Here is a 21,632-nt window from a genome sequence, read left to right as displayed (position 1 = left end):
TTTGCGAAGGCTTTCATGGCCAGGATCTAATGGTTGTTGTGGGTTTTTCAGGTTCTTTGGCCATGTTCTGAAGGTTGTTCTGTCCTCTGAAGATGCCAGCCACAGAGACTGGCAAAACATCAGGAAGAACAACCTTCAGAACATGGCCAAAGAGCCCGAAAAACCCACAACAACCAGTTGCTTAATTCTTTTGTCTCTCTCTCTCTCTCTCTCTCTCTTGTCACCTAAAATTCAGAACACCTGAATAGGGCTAGAGAGACAGCTCCATATGCACACATGCACAAATATATTTCTTATGAATTTGGACACTTCCTAGCATACAAAGCAGAATTTAATTGTATGTGCAGATCTGTTCAGAAGTAAGACCCACTGCAACAATTTTCAGATAAAACAAAGCTCTATTTTATACAAGTCTGATTAGAAGTAAGCCACAGAATAAAGCAGAGGAAATGCTTTATACAAGAACAATAAAATATACAGATATGGAAAATTTTGATGCTAAAATTTCAGCCTCTACTTTCTACACCTTTTCCAGATATTACTGCTTTAAATATCCTTTGAGGAACTCAAAGTGAAAGATGTTTAATGTGCCCCTAAAAACTCTGCCATCCCAGGAATCCTGTTATTAATTGCCACCTCAGCAAAAGCAAAAGCAAAGCATGCTGCTTATATACCACCCCATAGCGCTTCAAGCCCTCTCTGGGTGGTTTACAAGTTAATTATGCAGGCTACACATTCCCCCCCCCCCGACAAGCTGGGTACTCATTTTACTGATCTCAGAAGGATAGAAGGCTGAGTCAACCTTGAGCCGGCTACCTGGGACTGAACCCCAGGTCGTGAGCACAGTTTTGGCTGCAGTACAGCAGTTTAATCACTGCTAACAGCAGTCATCTTTTCCTTGCAACCCAGCCTAATCACTTGGGCTGTGGGTTAAAATGGTTTGTGGGTGCAAAACCAGTAGTCATCATGGCCCACTTATGGTCTTTGCATTAGAGAATTAATTAGGGTGATCTTTGGGACAATTCTCCTACAACGAAAAAAAATGAGGTAAAAAATGGTGGCACAACTTTGTTCACCTCAGTAGCAGGATGTATTGCTATTACAAATAGTTAAGAATGCCATACATAACTTGCCAGCAATAACCAAACCTTTTAACAGAGGGGGACTTATCAACACTAAGGTGTTCTTTTAACTGGGGACAGAGCCAGCAGCCTGTCATTAGTACATCATGAACATACCAATGAGCCTGTCATTCGTCGAAATCACGGACAAGGCATCATAGTCACAGAATGCATCTGGCTCCACATCAAAATGAGAAAAATTCAGCAGTATATGCATTCCTTCGGGGACACGGAGGGTCCAAACACACAGCCTGGGTTGACATATAGGGAGTGAATTCCAGTTGAAATGAATTAACAGAGTACAAACACAATTCTGGGTAGAATTTGGAAATTTTATATTTCCCTTGCACCCCTACATTTTTTTTTGTCTAGTGAAACAAAGCTAATAAAACAGGTGCCTAGAAGAAGAATAGGCATTGCCAATACAAAGGGATCACTGAAGAAACTCAGTGGTTATAACTCTTTAATATTTCATATATATGCTCATGGAACAACCAGCCTATGGAGAAGTTCACTATCTAGTGAAAGATTAAAAGATAGATAGATAGATAGATAGATAGATAGATAGATAGATAGATAGATAGATAGATAGATAGATAGATAGATAGATAGATAGATAGATAGATAGATAGATAATTACTGCTTTCACACACACACACACACACACACACACACACACACACACACACACACACACACACACACACACACACACACACACACACACACACACACACACACACACACACACGTAGCCAAATCCAAGCTTGGAAGTTACAACTGTGGCCATAGAATTCTGGGAGTGACAGTCCAAAGAAGTAGCCTTTTTCAAACTCTAGGCCAAATGTACTTTCCTCAGCATCTTGAAGTCCTTACTGCTGGATCTACTAAAGTCTTTCAAGACACATTCGTGTCCAGCCGGGAACTCAGGGAGGCTTATGTGCCCTGCTTTGCCCTCTTTTTCTTTGTGCCTATTGAATGTACCGACTGAATGCCTGCATGGATCTATAATGTTCATTTATCCACTACTGTATTCTTCCAGTGGTTATTTTGGAGACATTCCACCAGTTAGTTTCTACATGAAGCCCTGCCACTGTAGACAATTGCTTCGGGTTGTTTTCAGGAATTTAGGGCCACTAGATTCAAACCAATAGAGAACAAATGAATAAGCAAGGGTTTGTATTTCATCTACTCACTGGTTGGCCTGATAAAAATGTGTGGGATATCCAGGGAAAAGGAGCCTTCCTTCATTGTCAGGGAGTTTTCCATCCTGAACACTGCAGGATGCTATATTGTGAATACAAAATATGGTGCTTACAGGATAACACATATTGATGTAACATATATCAAGCAAACAACCTGGCTACATTGGCAGAATTCTTCAACACGTTTTTGTTATGAGATAATGATGTTGTTCTTTTTTCTTTTCTTTTTTAACAACAAAGAAAATAACAGCAAATAATGATGATGTATAACTGAGGCTAGAGAAACAACACAACAACACTTCTTTACATTTCAAATAAGTCTTTTCCACAGTGTTTAATATGAAAAAATGAAAAGCATATTGCCAAAAAAAGAGAGACAATAGCAGTTCTGCAGTACTTGAGATAAGGAAATGGGTTTAGAAACATAACTTTTAATTGAGAACATCTTTATTCAAAACAGGATTTGAAACAAAGTTTTTTTCCTAGCCCTACGTGAACATGGGGCTTTTCATAGGCCTAGAGCCCTTCTCTTTCACTCATTGCAAAGGGTTGCCTGGGATCCCTTAAAAAGAAACCTAGTATTTTGAACTAGTGTGGTTCTCCAAGAAGGAGCACACTTTCTATTTGTCTGAAAACCAATGTTTACTTTTTTTGTACTGCCAAAAATGCTGATCCCAAAACTAGGTGCTCCTGTTCACCCAACTTTTGAAATAAATGAAGTAAATCCATGCCTTAGTGGGCTATCTGCACCCCAAACTTTATGTTTGAATGAATGTAAAAGGCAGCTAACTATCCAGGTCCCTCAGCATGTGGCACCAATTTGTGACAAATGAACTATGACACTATACAGAGTCCTACACACATGGTGGCACAAAGCTGTATCATATTCAGCTCCAAGTGAACCAACGTTCAAAATGTTGATTTGGCCTAGAAATAACCAGAATTTCCAAATCACTTTCTCAGAATTCTGGAGTATTAGTTCCAAAAGGAAAAGGAAAAGGATTTTTCCAAGTTGTGTGTAGAACCAAAACAACAAAATGCACTTATTTGTTCTTCAACTATATTTTCATTCATGAAACGCAAATTTCTATTTCTGCTGCATCGTTTGCAGAGTTACACTATTTTCCCCTAAACAAACCAAGGAGGAACTATTTGTAATTTTGCTGATTCTTAAAAAAATCTGTTTGGACTGCAAAACTAGTTTAAATTATAGAACTGTTTACATTCAGATATTTAAAAATCTTGTCTCTGATTGCAAATTGAATGCCAACAAAACTAGGCATCAGTAACATTGTGAACATTCTCATTTGTAATCCATACGTTTCCATCATCCTGATTTCACTAATGGCAGTGCAAATGATAATAAAATTGTGCAATTGTAATTATTATAATTTGCAATCTCTGTTTTTCTATGATAAATTTAATTGGGTTTTTTTTTAACAACTCAGTTCAGAAAGAGATTTAAAAGTCATTAGACTCACCTGTAGAACTTTTCATTTTAACATCTGATTCAAAAAGGAAGAGAAATGTTATAGTAAGAGACAATTGAGACTACAGCAAATCAGAAATTTAGTAATGAATTTGCAACAACAAAATATGAATAATTTTATTTGAGTCTGAAGCCATTTTTAAAGAAATGCTATAGGTGATCAAGTTAATAGTAGCACTAAAACAACTAAAAGAGTGGTAGAATATACCAGTTGGGCGGGATATATATATATATATAAACAAACAAACAAACAAACAAATAAATAAATAAATAAATAAAAACGCTTATAAGTAGAATTTTCACCACTGCAAAGTGCTAAAGTGGCTGAAATCATGTTGTACAGTTACACAAACAGTAACTTTTGGTGTGGGTCAAGAACTCTCCATAGACATGATTTGTTGTATGCAACTCATTGTGTAACAGATAATGCCTATGGGGATTTCTTAACTTAAGATTATTTTCTTACAAACATTACACCATTTGCATAACTGTGCAACAGGATTTTCAGCCAGTATGTGCAATAAATTTATCCATCAATTAGCCCAGTCCAGATGCCACAATCCTCAAGTATATTGATCTCTTTACTCACCAGATTCAAAAATCCTCGTCCACACCTCTGTCTCAAAATGCTCAGCCAGTCTTGGACCAAGCAAGAGCCAACTAGAGGTGGGAGCTGGTAGCCATTTCAGCTTTTACACAACCTTTACCCTGAGCTGACCTTTCCCTTTCCCACCTGCATGCACATAGTGTATATACCCTTGAGGGAAAAAAAAACAAGAAATGCTTAAATAAAATCACTTGCTCATCAACTATCTAGGAAAGTTTCAAATGTAAATAGGCTAACTTCTGTTGTTGTTTTTCAGGCTGGTGTGCAATCTTATGAGAGAAGGAGAAAAGATCAGAAACCCTATTTAAGAAGAAAGCTATTCATATTGACATAAGTATTATACTTGTGGGACGTTGTTACTACCGGTGTCCATATGTTGTTGAATCCAAGGGAGCACCTTAATAAGATCTGTAAAAATCCCTGGTGTTCCTCTTCTTTCATACTTTTTTTTCAAGTTATGCATCCAGCTGCGAGCGCATCCTATGCCCCATGAGGTCACCCCAACCAGGGTCCAAGAACCATGCTCACGCCTGCACACAAGGGAGCCCCCAGAATCTCCCTGCAGGGGAAAGAAACATTCTAAAACATGTCTTTCTGGATGAAGATGCATAATACATAGCTACATGGAAGTATTTATTTCATGATCCCTGAAAACTGCACATGAAATGAGACAAAAAATTACAATATTGGGTGGCGCCTTTAACAGGTTTCAGTGTCAGCATTTGTGGGCTGCCGTCCACTTTCTTAGAGACAAGGACTACAATGTTTAGGACACAGGTTTCTCTATACAGTGAATGTGGTTGAAGGGGGACTAAATAGAAAGGGAAATGGATTTTGTTCCCCACTCCACCACGACCCACAACTATGTCCATTCTCTACATAAATGTATGGCACAAATCTCTTACTCTGTGTTTCTAAGGAAGTGGATCGTTACCCACAAAAGCCCACAATGCAAGATATTTTTAATTTTGTTTTGTTTTGTCTGTTACATATGGAAAGAGCTGAAACACAGTGCTTTTTGTAAAAAGAGCAATGATAACGGGCACCTGGATTCTCCTAACTAGTGAGTAATGCAACTAATTCCTTTTTGAAAAATAACATTCCAAGCTCTGAGTGGAATATTAGAACGCTTTGGGAGCAAGATCCTACAGAGATTGATAGAGCTGCTAAAACAAAACAAAACAAACGTCTTTGGATGTATCAGGTAATTCTCAGACTCTCATGAGATGAGTGGCCTTGCAACCAGATGGGCAGTGTAAAAGTCAAATAAATAAATAACTATGTCAGTAGCTTTGGGGTTGCTGAGGGAGAATGTCCAAACCTCTGTCTAGGCAACTTAATAAACTTGCTCTGTCCAGTCTCAACTATGGTGAGACTGCTCCTTATTGCAATGCGACAACCATCTATTCAACCAACCAACCTGGCAAGCATCCTTTCCTCCATCTGGGAACCCAGCACACATGACAGTGTCACCTCGAATAGGTTTCTTTAAGGTCGACAGGACTCTAGAACACTCATTCTGGTCTAAGATGGGCAACTCCACTTCATGCAGGACTTCAGGGAGCAGTCCATCTGGAAAAGAGCACAGCATGGGAAGCTGTTTGATACTAGGACAGACTGTTTGCCCAGCTACACTAATCTGATTGTCAGTGGGTCTCAGGCATAAGTTTTTTTCACAACTTCCAGCATTACTGTTTTTTAAAAAAAAACTTAACTTTGCATTCTCTGCATCTCAAAGGTATGCTCAACCAGTGAGATACAGTCTTCTTAACAAAATAATATCAGCCCTATTGTGAAAGGGCTGAATGATTGCAGCCCTTTGATTCTGAAGCCCATCATGAAAGGGCTACAGGATCAAAGGGCTGCAATCGTGCAGCCCTTTCACAGCTGCAATTACCCACTTCCTATGCCCCACGCATAGTTTTTAAAACAGCCATGAAAGGGCTTCAGGATCAAAGGGCTACGACCGTGCAGCCTTTACCCAAAGGGAGCCTCCCCTTCCTCTTTGCTAAGCTCCATGGCTTCAGAAAAGGCAAGGAAAAGTGGTGGTCAAAGGGAGTCCTTTGATCCCTGCTTTCCCCTTCCTTTTGCTAAGCTGCATGGCTTAGCAAAAGGAAGGGAAAAGCAGGGATCAAATTTTCTAATTTGGGGTTAGAAAAGGGGGGGTCCTCTTATACATCGGGTCATCTTATAAATGGAAAAATACAGTATTATGACTGTTTGCTTAATTCCTATGCTCCTTTCTCCTGGTATAGAGGGACACAATGATGAACTGCAAATTATCCAGATGTGACAGCATCAAATAGCCTAGAATGAAATAGTATTATCTCTTCCTTTTCTTAAAGCATTGTAAACAGCACAGAAGAAAACTGTTGAATGCCCCCTTGCAACACTGTCTAATATCTATAGATATTCCATAGATATACCCTTAAGAATAAATTCATTATCACTAATATTAGAAGAACCAAGGATGCAACTGTTTTGGAGTTGAAAGTAATACACCAGAAAGAGAAAAAGACTCTTTTTAGTCTGTTCACTGTCACTGGCTGAAATCCTGTTACTTAGTGTAGTAAGTCACATCTAGAGTACACCCATTGAATCAAGAGGAAATTGGTGATCCAATTATTCCATAAGTTCTATTGATTCAAATAAACCTACTCTAGTTGGAAATTACTATGCTAAGCAACAGGATTTCAACCACTATTTCTGTCACTTTTTTCTGCAACTGTCTGCATTTTCCCCCTGTTCGTTATGCTATTTTCTTCTCATTTAATTATATGGTTAATCTCAGTCAGATATTGATGATGCTATGAAAGTGATGATGTCACAAAATTGCACTATAGCTTTAACACAAATAAATTTGTAATAACTGCAACTTGTTTCTGTAAAAAATGCTTTATCAAAGGCTTACTTTCTTTTAAACGACCCCACCCACAAGTGATGCATATAAATCCTGGATCAAACTTCTCATGTGGATCAGGAAGGCATACTGGCCAGACTGCTGAACCTACCATGAAGACAGATCAGATTTCAAATCAGAATTAATAGTGTTAATGTCATATTTGACCCAAACAAACTTTTCAATGCACCATACAATGATATTCACCAGTTATAGGTACCATTTACAAAGTGACATCAAGCAAAGAAAAATCCCAGAAGTTAACTTTTTTTCTTCATCAGTTAACCACTTGTCTCCCAGACACAAAGCAATTGTCAAAGCTGTTTTTCAACTAGTATGAATGGCAGTGAGCACAAGAGAGGATCCTGCAGATGATTGTGCCTGTTGATATTGCTGTCATCAACATTCAGGGTGCCCCTTTTGCTATGTAAAGTTTGGTATCCTTTTTCCTGCTGGCAATGTGGGCACAATAATGTGCAGCAATATTGGGCCATTTCCTGGCATTTTGAGTCATAGATAAAGAAGTGCAGTTCTTTTTGACGAACTGAATATCCTGGCTTTTAAAAATGGAAATTTAAATATACATACACTACACACAAATCCTAACAGAAATTTAGCTTATGTAGAAGTACTCAGTGCTAGAGGAACCCAAAAAATGAGCACGTTATCTGCACTATGGTTACTGAGAAAAGACAAAGGTAAGAACAGCTTGGATGGGGCTGTAGTCCCTGTGTGCCAAAATATTCTGAAGGGCTGTTTTGGAACTTAATGAAATGGTGAAGCAAAAATGTGAGTCTAGTAATTAACTTATCCAGGATGGGTGGAATGGTTGTAACAGGATATAGGCACCAAAGCTATTGAATAAGACCATCCCCAGCCACAAAGCAAAAAACAATAATTTCACAGATTAAATTAGTGGGTTTATGGATATCTGTTCTCTATTCTTTTTAAAATATCTTTTAAAATATTTTTATAGCCAGACATAGAATCTCTTTCATAGCACCAATGCCTAATTGACCAGGAAGATGCTAAAAAGCTCCCCTCCTGAGAGTCAGCTAATTGGGTTGTGACAGAAAAGGACAAAAGTTCTGATTGTCCCAGACCTAGAGCTAACTTCCCCTTTGAAGATTTGTTTTATGAGCCTGATTTCAAACATGCTTACTGAAAGCACAACTGCTTCATGCTTTTGTAATGCAGAAATACTTTGAATATGCTGTACAACATCATATGCTAATTCTCTAGAGATACACAGCAACTCAGGTAAATGTGCAGAGAGACAGATATGTCACTGTGATTATCATATTAGACTATGGTGTTACCATATTTGAAGTGGCCATTCATTTTCAGAAGAGCGATGTCATAATCCATTGGTTTTTTGGGGTTAAACTTTGGATGTTTGATGATGGATTTTACATGCAGACTCTGTTCTTCCTCATCTTTCAGATTCAAATCATGTTCTCCAGCAGTGACAGTCAGGGAACTGAGCAGGTACCTGAATAGTATTAGAAAACCAGGAGAAAAACTGAATGAAAAATTTAAAAAATCAAAATGGCAAAAGCCATACTCTGTGAAGAAATATCATCATAGAGAAGTACTTAAACATTTCATATATAGATAACTATCACACACAGACACTTATACAAGTGACTAACAAAGAAGTATTTAAGAAAAATGTTTCAACTTCCATCAAAAAAGGTGATGCACACTTGATTATAAGACTGCAAAACAAGAGATACAATAGAAAACAATAATCTGAAACAAGAACTTCTGTTCAGCTGCCCTTCTATACCTGCTTAAAACACAGTGAGCTGCTGTGATCACCCACTGACTAGAAACCAGGGTTCCTCCACAGAAATGGTGGTTATTTCTTTTCAAGGAGACCTGTAAAATGCAAAAGACATCACTTTAGAAACAGTGTCAACTTTCTGCATCTACAGAAGAGAGGCAGAGAGCAGAATCTCTATTGAGGAAAGGGGAACATGGTCTTCTAGATATTGTTGGATTGGATCTCCCAGCATGGTGATGTTGGGTAGGGCTGATGTGAGTGCAGTCCAATAACATCTAGATGGCTGAACTTTTCTAACCTCTGGTCTATATTCTGAAGAACATTGGCAACCTCTTGCTGACCTTGCTGGATACACGAGACACAGCAAAAGTGGAAGTAGATCACAGCTGGATTCAGGTAAAATTCACTAGTAAAGTTCTGAATTTTTGGGGATTAAAAATGTTTCTAGGATTGTCAACATTTGTATGTTAAAAAAATTATAGGAAGTATTTTCTTTCTTTGGAAGGGTATACTGTGAATATTAATGTAGCTTCCATAATACTTACATGTGTGTGCTATTCCTCTCTCAGATTATATATGTCAGTATTCACAAGTCAATGTAGACCTTCATTTAAAAATCTTAGAGAATCTCGTATAGCAGGAAGAGAAAGCAAACAGACAGTGTATGCATCTGTGGGCATGCATGCATATCCACATGTGCCCAAATACTACAGCTTGGAAAAGTTACTTTTTGGCAGTCAGCTCCCAGAGTCCCCGAGTAACCAAGGACCCTCATGGCCATTTGCAAAGTTCTGAAAAATACAGAGGTGTGCTTCTCTGTCGAGATCTCATGTTGACTCATGGTCTCAGCTATCTTTCAGAATTATAAGCTGTTTATTTTTATTTTTTATTTTTAAAATTAGATTTATATCCCGCCTATCTAGTCAACTCGGACCAGCTAGAGTGGTCCGAGTTATATTTCCAAGTAAACAAAAAATGAATGAGTTTTTGCATTTTGTAAACCTCCAGTGACTATACCATCCAAAACAAATCCCCTTGGTTAACTCCTGGAACTTTTATTATTATTAATGCTGTGTTTTAGGGAAATGACAAAACAAGTCCTACTGATTTAGGTGGAGTTTGTTTTCTAGGAAGCGTGGTTAGGATTCCTGCTTTATCTTAATGTGGAGTTTAGAGTTCACTTGCAATTTAAATATAAAAATACCTTTCTTTCAAGTAAGTACAAAGGTTCAGCAAAGGAAACGTCTTGGGGGGTAGGATGGAGACAATCTATTCAGAGGCACTTGTTGTTTGCTATTGCTTACTGGTTTGAGAAAAAGATCTGATTCAGCCAACAAGTTCACCTTTCTTATGGTGACTCTTGCTATGGAGACAATATAATTTATTATAAAAGTATTCTGGAAAGCTATAGAGCACAGTGACTGTTCTTGGTGTGCAGTATCCGCCCTGTTGGTCTTCCAAAGAACAACACAATGTTCAGCAAAAGAAACTCTAAATGAAAACCAAAGACATGCAGTACCCTAATTTTTCTCATCTCCCTGATAGCTCTTCAGTCTAGTGGACTACAGCTATCTTTCTGTGTGTGTGTGTGTGTGCGTGCGTGTGTGTGTGTGTGTAGGTGCTCACCTGCCATGGGTGTGAGCCTTGTTGCACCTGGTTCCCACCAACAATCCTAGAGAGATAGCCATAGGTGTGCCACGGATTTGCATCCTGGAGTTTCTGCCCACATTTAGAACCTGAAAAGCATAAAGAAGCAAAATGGGTATAAACCAAAAAGAAGCAGCAGCAGCAGCAATTAGAGTGATATCATTCCCTACTTTGTGATAAAGTATCATAGGCCTTCAGCTTCTCACATGCTTTCAAAAGAGCTGAAGTAATCCAGTTATAATACAATACTCTCAATGTATTTTTAAACCGGAGTCCCTATTAATGAAATGAGAAAAACATAGTAAACAGCAAAACCAGAAAGAATAAACAAGAGCATAAACAGAAACCAAATCAATAGTCACATATGTAAGTTAAATTCTCCTGCCAACCTACCGGTAGCAGTTCAAAAGCATGTAAATGCGAGTAGATAAATATGTACGACCTCGGTGGGAAGGTAAAGGTGTTCTGTGTCTAGTTGCGCTGGCCACATGACCATGGAGACTGTCTACAGACACGTTAAATTACATAATTCACCCCAGCATATCACCCCTAACCGAGAAGCACCAACCACCTTACTAAGTATGTGTCTATTGTGCAATCAAGCATGCATATTTCATAACACAACTACTACCCCATTAGTGAAGCAACCACTCACCATGGCAAATTACATAATTTCACATATGCACCAGTAAATTGCCATAGGATTCTTGCCAATTTATAAAAAATAATCTTTACAATTTGGGTTTAGCAAAGAAAAATGGGCTAAATTAAGATGGATTTACCCCTTTTATAAATTAAACAGAGCCCATAAGCCTTCAGAAGGCTTTATTTGGGCTTCATATGAAGTAACTATATGCATGGCATTATCTGTCTGATGTGCATTATTTATCTCCATAGTTGATTACCAAAGATTTACAAATATATACACATTTGGTGTTCAAATCTCACAACACCAATTTCTCAAATGAAACAGATAGAAAATATTATGTAGAAGAAAAATTGCCAAAAGTGGAAACTGTTGTGATATTATTTCAGATATAGCTTTGCATTTATCAAATGTCCAACTGCCCTTTTGTTTTGTTTATAAAATAGTATTCATGTATTGTCAAGTCAATGCTCACTTAAGGAAAGTAGAGAATACTGCTGTCTATCACAGGAACATGCAAGCAATTTTCATTGTGGTAAAAATATTAGCCTGTTTCAGCATAGCAATAATAATAAAAAAAGGAATTCTGTGGCATTGGTCAAGAGGACTGGAATTTATGAAAACACATGGTAAAATAAATCAATTAGAAACACTGGGCTGCACTGATGCATTTGTAAGAGTTCTGAATAACTGCTCATTGCTCCCATTGACTGTTCCATTGACAAAAAGGGGGAGGGAAATAGAGTTCACCAAAATTCCCCCATTCTCTCATAATCTCCTAAACCACTTCCAGCTAAAATCTGGAGCAAACTTGGGCTGCAAAGGGAAAAGAAAATTGACCCCAATGGCCTTCATGTTTTCCTTTTGCTGAAGTCTCTGCTAGAACAAAGAACATTTTGTGAATAGGAGGACATGATGAAATGCATACAACCCTATATGTATAATCATTGACCTTGTGCTAATTTCATAGATTATGTCCAGAATCATAATGAAGTATATTCTAATCTCCAAAATCTCATACTACAGTAAATTGATTTTTTAAAGAGACAAAACATTTCTTGTTGTTGAGCTACAAGAGATCCAAAAGAGTCTTCTGAATCTTCATAATTGGCTGAATTCCTGTTGTGTAAGAGCACACACGCACATCTTGATTGGGTCATCAACCAAGGACATTATTCTTTATTTTTCTATTCCCCCCTTCCACAGACCCCAAGGCTCCCTAGGAATCTGAAGCTTTTAGGAGATTTGAGATGGGGCTGAGGAAGATTTTTAGTCCCTAAAAATATCTACAGTACTGTGGTTTCAATCCAGGTGATAGAACCACCAGCAGTTATTTTCAGGCATTAAAGTCTCCCCCTGTTCTGAGTTTCCCAAAAACTTTCCCTCATTGAAAATTGATCTCTAGGGAGCCTCAGAACCTAACAGGAGAGGATATGAAATAATGCTTAATATCCTAACATCTTCAGGATTTACATACATGCAATTGTGCAATAGGATTTCAGCCATTGTCCAATAAGGGAATATTGGCTGTCATATGTCCAGCCATAGCTGGGCATATGTTTCACTGCACTCACTACCACAAGAGTATTACTTCAGATCTTCTCAATATTGTATGAGTGGCTGCATCTTAATCAGTTTTCTTTGGTGGCACCCACTCAATGATTCACATCAGGCAGTTTGCAGTGGAGTGTGAGCTGGAGGGTACAGGACTTCATCCCCTCCCATACTCAGGGAAAGGAATTTTGTGATTCTGTCTTTATTCCGACAAATAATTCTGATTAACAATGTCAAGTAGAATGAACATGGAAATGAGATTCAGGCTATCTGAGAGAAGATCAAACCTATGCAACATGATCTGAATATCTATATTTTCATCTTTCAAAAATGCTTAGAAATTAATATAAAATTGTAGCCGTACCTTGTTGTACAAAGAGCGGCGTAGAGCTGCTTTCTCTAAGATATGTTATCCCAAGGAGCACAAGCATAAGCTGACTGCCTGAAGCCACTAGCATGTTCAAGCTGCAAGTGAGTAAGGGAGTAACATGCAAGAGGAGACATTTATAATAGCAGAGAGACTATAACACAGTGGGAGAGCAGTAGCAACTGACTAATTAAAATGCAGGTTACTCATTAAACCAGCTGTAAAACTTTTAACCAGGCTGTACTATATTTTTCCACATTTAGCTAAGCATGATTCCTTTCAAGTTCTCAAGGATCTGAGATTCTCCACTGTTGAATGCTTAACCTGAATCTCTCTCAAGAGGGCAGCCTATACATTAAAAAGAACAATTAAGTGCTGCCCCCGCCACTAGCCATCACATATGAATGATATGCCAAAATAATGGATGATTGACAACTCTAGTTTAATTGTAGCCATTTCTAAGGGTATCACAGACAGATTATTTTAATGTTAATTTCCTGTTATTTTATAAGTCTGACAGCAGTTCATGGTGACACCACCGCCAAAACTAATTTATTGAGAACTAAATTTTGTTAAATTCAGTGGTACTTATCTTCCAAAACAATAAAGGGTTCGACTCTCAGCTTAAAGGCAAGTCTTGAAGGGAATGCAATTCCTAGTTTTATTATTGCCATACGCACATAGTATCTGCATTGTGCAAAATGCAAAAGTAAGATCTCATTACAGACGTGAGAGACTAGGATGGAGTAGAATGGGTTCTCTATCAGATGTCAGGAAAGGAAAAAAGAAACAGGAGGAATGTCATCAAAGGGATAATAGGTCTAATAATTCTACCAACTTTGAATAAACAGGACAGACTTTATAGAGATTCCTTTTCTGGAGCATTAGGAAAGCAGGAGGAAATCTGCTGAAAGAACAACTAAAGGGCCATGAATCAGCTCTGCTCAAAATTGCAGTAGTGGATTTGTTGGGTAGATGTAATTACGTATTTACTGGGCAAATTAGAATAGATGTTAAACTGACTGTGTGCACTAATTAAATGTAGCTTTGACATCAGTGATGCCACAAGACACACAAAGTGATGTCAGTCCATCCATGCAATAAAGCCTGAGAGACCAGGAGCTCCTCTCCTGTTCTTGACTCAAGCGAGCTTGCTGCAAGCTGAATAGGGAACATTTCCTGTAGGCACCTATTATTTTTTAAAACCATTAATAACATATATCTTCAGCAACATTTAAACAATCCCATAAACCTGTCATTGTACCTTTCACTGCTTGTCATTTCACCTCCATGTTTGCAAGAACCTTACAATACTTGTTCTACATTTGTTTATTCATCTTATTATTTGCACAAATACTGTATTTTTCTTGTATTCATTTTCATTATCGTCGTTTAGTCGTTTAGTCGTGTCCGACTCTTCGTGATCCCATGGACCAGAGCATGCCAGGCCCTCCTATCTTCCACTGCCTCCCAGAGTTGTGTCAATTTCATGTTGGTTGCTTCGCAGACACTGTCCAGCCATCTCATCCTCGGTCGTCCCCTTCTCCTCTTGCCGTCACACTTTCCTAACATCAAGGTCTTTTCCAAGGAGTCTTCTCTTCTCATGAGATGGCCAAAGTACTGGAGCCTCAGCTTCAGGATCTGTCTTTCCAGTGAGCACTCAGGGTTGATTTCCTTTAGAATTGATAGGTTTGTTCTCCTTGCAGTCCAGGGGACTTTCAAGAGCCTCCTCCAGCACCACAATTCAAAGGCATCAATTCTTTGGTGATCTGCTTTCTTTATGGTCCAGCTCTCACTTTGATACATCACGACAGGAAAAAACATAGCTTTGACTATTCGGACTTTTGTTGGCAAGGTGATGTCTCTGCTTTTAAGATGCTGTCAAGGTTTGTCATTGCTTTCCTCCCAAGAAGCAGGCGTCTTTTAATTTCGTGGCTGCTGTCACCATCTGCAGTGATCATAGAGCCCAAGAAAGTGAAATCTGTCACTGCCTCCATATCTTCCCCTTCTATTTGCCAGGAGGTGATGGGACCGGTGGCCATGATCTTAGTTTTTTTTTGATGTTGAGTTTCAGGTCGTTTTTGCACTCTCCTCTTTCACCCTCATTACAAGGTTCTTTAATTCCTCCTCACTTTCTGCCATCAGAGTGGTATCATCTGCATATCGGAGGTTGTTGATATTTCTTCCGGCAATCTTAATTCTGGCAAGGGATTCCTCCAGTCCAGCCTTTCCCATGATGTATTCTGCATCTAAGTTAAATAAGCCGGGGGACAATATACAGTCTTGTCGTACTCCTTTCCCAATTTTGTACCAATCCGTTGTTCCATATTCAGTTCTAACTCTTGCTTCCTGTCCCACATATAGGTTTCTCAGGAGACAGATAAGGTGGTCAGGCACTCCCATTTCTTTAAGAGCTTGCCATAGTTTGCTGTGGTCCACACAGTCAAAGGCTTTTGCGTAGTCAATGAAGCCGAAGTAGATGTTTTTCTGGAACTCTCTGGCTTTCTCCATAATCCAGCACATGTTTGCAATTTGGTCTCTGGTTCCTCTGCCCCTTCGGAATCCAACTTGTACTCCTGGGAGTTCTCGGTCCACATACTGCTGAAGCTTTCCTTGTAGGATTTTGAGCATAACATTGCTAGCGTGTGAAGTGAGTGCAATTGTACGGTAGTTGGAGCATTCTTTGGCACTGCCTTTCTTTGGGGGAAAGGCAATTTTCATTATATTTATTTATAAATATAGACCTGAAGGCCACCATCCTGTTTGTTCACAGTGTGCAATTGCAGGTGCTGTGGTCCTTTTTCTGGCATTTGTGTAATATGTGTTCGGTACCACCTTGTGCATGAGGAAGCTCCATTGTTTTCAACTGACAATCTCAGCCTGGCTGAGCTCTCCGCATTATGCTCCACATTTCCAATTTCCATCCACTGAATTTATGGGACTTGAAAAGTCAATACTAATGTGAGTCCCAATAAGTTCATTTGTAATTGTTGGAAACCATGTGCTGATTCTGCTACTGGCATTGCTATTTCGTTTATGTAAATAGAGCTGTTCTTGTGAGTTTACCTTATGGCAAGATCTGCTGCAGTCTTAGCCTTGGTAAAGGAACATGGACAGGCTGGAGTAACCAAGTGATGGCTGTCACTGGGACTTAGTTGATAGAAGATTGTTTCTTGATACCTGTGTGTTAAAAACAAAAATAAAGCAGGAGTCCTTCCTGAAGGAGAGTCAAGGAAGACAGAAAGGGGGGGGGGTGAGATTAGCTTTAGGCCCTGTGATCAGTGGCTGCATTTTGAGAGGCAGTCTCTCTCTCTCTCTCTCTCTCTCTCTCTCTCTCTCTCTCTCTCTCTCTCTCTCTGGATATCTTGCATGGAAGTTGTATTATGTTGCCTTGAAGCTTGTTTTCCTCTACCAATGCTCAGCCTGTGAATTTATCTACTAAAGTAAACACAAATATTACAAGCAACGTAAACCCAGCCTTTCTGGGGGGAAAAAACAAACCTGGGTAAGCACTCAACTCCTGGAGCTTCTGACTATACACAGTATTGCCTCATTTAAGTGGAAGGAAGATAACAATGCAAACACCATAATTCAAAGTATAATAAAGAAAGGTAACACTTACTATGCAGTTGTGTGGTATCTCTCTGCCAAGGCAGTTAGTAAGAAAAATGTGAGAAAAATAGTTCAGAGTCATCTGCCCTGGGCAGTCTTCCGTCTGGTTAGGATGGTGTGGCACAGAATGGGTCAGGATATTCTCTTTCCATTGCTTTTTGCAGCTTTCCTTGGCTTCCTGTTCTTCTAATCTTTACTGCAAGGAGGATATTGTGTGACACAAGCTTTTGGTTGAAGGATTGTTGAGCATATATAAATCCACTTTCTTCATCCTTGCCTAGCTTGGTTGGCGTTTTTGTGATCTTTATGAAGAGATAGACAAATGGAGAGTTGATGAATCCAAAACTCATTATTTCTGCAAATTATCTTTATTGTAAACTTTTGTTATGAACTTTTTCATTAGCCCAGTGTTCTAATGTCATTTCAGGAGGATTCTGGATTTAGAACTGATTGAATGGTCAACATCTTAAGTGCTACAGTAAAAGGACTAGAATATTATCCATATCTAGCAGCCTGATTTCTCTTTCTCACTGCAACTGATTGATAATGAAAAGGGGTTGAGGCTATTTGGTAAACAACTGCAACTTTAGGTTTTTAGGCATCTATCTGAAATAAATGGGGGGGCACCCAGCCAGTACTTGCTACAATTTCAGCTTTCTGCCATGTTCTTTAAGGCAACACAAAGTGCTGCTTTCTATTTCATATCCACCAGAAGATTGTTTCCCTACTCAGTGGACTTGTGTGAATGTTCTACCTGATGAATTTTAATAAAAGATGGTATAGTGAAGACACAAAGGAATAACAAAGTGTATCTGTTTCTCCCATTGAAATGAAGGGGAATCCCTTGAGGCTGCAGGAGACATACAGTAGATGCACTACTGGGTCCATAAAAGATGCAATTGGATTGCATGTTGGCCTCAGAAGAAGTACTTTAACCCATTTTTATTTATTTACTCAATTCATATCCCACCTCTCCCCCACAAATGTGACCCAGGATGCCCTACAACGAAATGGCACAAATACATTAAATGAATAAAATTGTAATTAAACCCTTCTGTTAAAGAAGGATATGGAACATTATCATTTTATGTTATTATGATCTTGCTCTATTAGCCACCCAGTTGGGCAGGAAAAAAATGTAATTAATTAAATAAATAAAGTCCCCCTGACAAAGTTAGCTGTCAAAGGCCCAAAGTTGCCTAAATTTTAAAAAAAAGTCTGCTGCAAATCTCCTCTCCAGCCTCCCCCCAGATTTTTCAATCTCATGAGTTCCAAATGTGTTGGATGACAGCTGTCATCTTCTATGGCTCTTTTTTGCCGTGGGTGGTGGTTGGAGTTTTTGTGTAGGTACCTGTCTGTGTGGGTGGGTTTTCTGTAGACCTTGCGTCCCAGTCGGAGGTCAGTTTTGCGTAGGACCATGACATCTAGGAACGGGAGTTGGCCCTCTCTTTCTTTTTCCATGGTGAATTGTATATTTGGGTGGATGCTGTTGAGGTGGTTGAGAAATTCTTCCAATTTTTCTTCACCGTGACTCCAGATTGTAAAGGTGTCATCCACATATCGGAACCAGACTGTGGGGGCGAGGGGTGCCGAAGCCAGGGCAAGTTTTTCAGAATGCTCCATGTAGAAGTTTGCTATAACCGGGCTGAGAGGGCTGCCCATGGCCACTCCATCTGTCTGTTCATAGAATTCATTATCCCACTGGAAATAGCTGGTTGTAAGGCAGTGCTGGAAGAGGGCCTTGATGTCTTCTGGGAATATCTGCTGGATGAGTATCAGGGTGTCCTGTGAAACTGTGAAGCAAGAGGAGAATCACGTTGTCACCTTGAACTCACTGGAGAAAATTCAGGGTATGTGTTTGTAAACAAACAAATGTGTTCATGGTACACAGTACATAGTGTGCATTGATGATGTAATTGATGATTAGCAATTGCTTTGCAGAAAGCCTGGGCAAAGGCATATTGCATTTTGAGAAGAAGGACAAGATGCTGCCCTCAATTCCGCCCTATGTGCAGAAGCCAACTGCCCTAGGACAGGATAGGACAGAATTCAGATTGCCAAGGTTATCTTATGGATGGCAGACTAGATGGTGTGGCACACAGGCCTTCGCCTACCCACACTATGCTGTGCCTCAAATCATGTGAAGAAGCTAATTTGCTTTGCTGCGTTTCTGGGTTAACCCTGTTTCATAAGACTAGTGTCTCTGCTCATTGGCTTCTTGCTAACATACCTAGTTCTTTGAGGTTTGTAGATTGGAGGGAAGACATTTGAAGGGGGACAAATGTCACTAGCAGGTAGCATGGTCCCTGGTAAGACTTGTAGTCCCATAAATCTGAAGACACCAGCTTAGGGAAAGCTAGTCAGGACACCATCTCTTTGGCCTAATTCGAGCTCCATGAAAAGGTTAATCTGAATGTACAAGAGTTCACTGCACCTCCTCCACTGTCACTTTGTGTATGTGTGTGGAGAATGTCAAGCTGAAGAGGAGGTTCTGCTCTGTACCTTCCTCTGATTTTTTTAATTTGTATTTTAATTTGTATTTTTATTTGCCTAATTTGCCTTTGACCCATTTTCAGTCAGGAAACAAGTGACATTTGTCCCCCTTCAAATGTCTTCCCTCCAATCTACAAACCTCAAAGAACTAGGTATGTTAGCAAGAAGCCAATGAGCAGAGACACTAGTCTTATGAAACAGGGTTAACCCAGAAACGCAGCAAAGCAAATTAGCTTCTTCACATGATTTGAGGCACAGCATAGTGTGGGTAGGCGAAGGCCTGTGTGCCACACCATCTAGTCTGCCATCCATAAGATAACCTTGGCAATCTGAATTCTGTCCTATCCTGTCCTAGGGCAGTTGGCTTCTGCACATAGGGCGGAATTGAGGGCAGCATCTTGTCCTTCTTCTCAAAATGCAATATGCCTTTGCCCAGGCTTTCTGCAAAGCAATTGCTAATCATCAATTACATCATCAATGCACACTATGTACTGTGTACCATGAACACATTTGTTTGTTTACAAACACATACCCTGAATTTTCTCCAGTGAGTTCAAGGTGACAACGTGATTCTCCTCTTGCTTCACAGTTTCACAGGACACCCTGATACTCATCCAGCAGATATTCCCAGAAGACATCAAGGCCCTCTTCCAGCACTGCCTTACAACCAGCTATTTCCAGTGGGATAATGAATTCTATGAACAGACAGATGGAGTGGCCATGGGCAGCCCTCTCAGCCCGGTTATAGCAAACTTCTACATGGAGCATTCTGAAAAACTTGCCCTGGCTTCGGCACCCCTCGCCCCCACAGTCTGGTTCCGATATGTGGATGACACCTTTACAATCTGGAGTCACGGTGAAGAAAAATTGGAAGAATTTCTCAACCACCTCAACAGCATCCACCCAAATATACAATTCACCATGGAAAAAGAAAGAGAGGGCCAACTCCCGTTCCTAGATGTCATGGTCCTACGCAAAACTGACCTCCGACTGGGACGCAAGGTCTACAGAAAACCCACCCACACAGACAGGTACCTACACAAAAACTCCAACCACCACCCACGGCAAAAAAGAGCCATAATCAAAACACTGGTAGACCATGCAAATCGGAACTGTGAAGCTCAGTTTCTCAACACTGAACTCGACCACCTGAATTGGGCCCTACAGGCAAATGGCTACTCCAAAAATGAAATCACAAGAGCCATCAAACCAAGAAAACAACACTGAACTGAAGAAGAAAAACAGCCACCCACAAACAAAGTATTTCTGCCATACATCAAAGGGGTCACAGACCGCATGGGGAAACTTCTGGAAAAACACAACTTACAAACAGTATTCAAGCCCACCACAAAAATACAACAAATGTTACTGTCAGCAAAGGACAGAAGGGACCCCCTGACCACTGCAGGAGTATACCGGATACCTTGCAGTTGTGACCAAGTATACATTGGAACCACAAAACGAAGCATCCACACCAGAATCAAAGAACATGAGAGACACTGCAGACTAAAACAACCAGAAAAATCTGCAGTAGCTGAACATGCCATAAAGCAAACTGGACATGAAATTCTATTTCAAAATACTGAAATACTGGACAACACCAGCAATCATTACATCAGACTGCACAGGGAAGCCATTGAAATCCACAAGCATCAACAAAACTTCAACTGGAAGGAGGAATGTCTGAAACTCAACAAAACCTGGCTCCCAGCTCTCAAAAACACAGAGTGCAAAAGGTCAACGAACTCCACCCAGCCACAAGGTCAGGGGATTACTGCACACAAAAGACCAGCTAATGACACCCATCAACCACAGGGAAAGATAATCTCCCCTCCTTATCAAAACAATACATCCACAACAAAACACATTAATCAGCCATCTCCTGATTAGGACAATAGCCTACCTCACAAACTAGCCTTCTCACAGCCATAAATACTCCACCCACTCTCAAGCCTACCCAGAGCACAGTTTGCTGTCCTCTGAAGATGCCAGCCACAGAGACTGGCGAAACGTTAGGAAGAACCACTTTCAGAACACGGCCAAGAAGCCCGAAAAACCCACAACAACCAATGATAATTTAGTTTATCACTGAGAATGGGCAAAATCCTTTCACAAGGATTTTAAAGAGAGATCTTTTAAGTTACTTTCCATTGATGAGATTCTGTAAAAACAATAACAACACTTTAAATGCTAACCTAACCAGTGC

At 39.7% G+C, this 21,632-nt stretch overlaps 1 protein-coding gene and 1 long non-coding RNA gene across 4 annotated transcripts in view; both read right to left on the bottom strand.

Annotated features, from left to right (window-relative positions):
* OVCH2 (ovochymase 2) overlaps positions 1–13,459 on the bottom strand; it is a 29,192-nt gene extending 15,733 nt beyond the window's left edge. For 2 of the 3 annotated variants that reach the window (XM_072985806.2, XM_078384003.1), the window contains exons 1-10: positions 13,319–13,459; positions 10,734–10,843; positions 9,111–9,202; positions 8,641–8,813; positions 7,334–7,429; positions 5,843–5,994; positions 4,786–4,981; positions 3,808–3,831; positions 2,318–2,408; positions 1,239–1,372 (exon numbers count right to left, since the gene is read on the bottom strand). In XM_072985806.2, coding sequence (XP_072841907.2) covers positions 1,239–1,372; positions 2,318–2,408; positions 3,808–3,831; positions 4,786–4,981; positions 5,843–5,994; positions 7,334–7,429; positions 8,641–8,813; positions 9,111–9,202; positions 10,734–10,843; positions 13,319–13,412 — 1,162 coding nt within the window. In that variant the 5' untranslated portion in view covers positions 13,413–13,459. The remainder of the gene's footprint in view (positions 1–1,238; positions 1,373–2,317; positions 2,409–3,807; positions 3,832–4,785; positions 4,982–5,842; positions 5,995–7,333; positions 7,430–8,640; positions 8,814–9,110; positions 9,203–10,733; positions 10,844–13,318) is intronic. The other variant, XM_072985807.2, reaches the window with a different exon arrangement.
* A 2,952-nt stretch (positions 13,460–16,411) lies between these two features.
* Positions 16,412–17,236, bottom strand: LOC144586141 (uncharacterized). The gene is made up of 2 exons (XR_013540888.1): positions 16,944–17,236; positions 16,412–16,501 (listed from the first exon to the last, which is right to left on the bottom strand). It is a non-coding gene; the product is annotated as an uncharacterized LOC144586141 (long non-coding RNA).
* Positions 17,237–21,632: the final 4,396 nt, after the last annotated feature.

This window comes from Pogona vitticeps, chromosome 1, assembly GCF_051106095.1.
Source record: "Pogona vitticeps strain Pit_001003342236 chromosome 1, PviZW2.1, whole genome shotgun sequence".
NCBI classification, from domain to species: Eukaryota; Metazoa; Chordata; class Lepidosauria; order Squamata; family Agamidae; genus Pogona; species Pogona vitticeps.
Note: the sequence above shows the minus strand (reverse complement) of the source record. Positions and strands in the feature narration are given on the sequence as shown.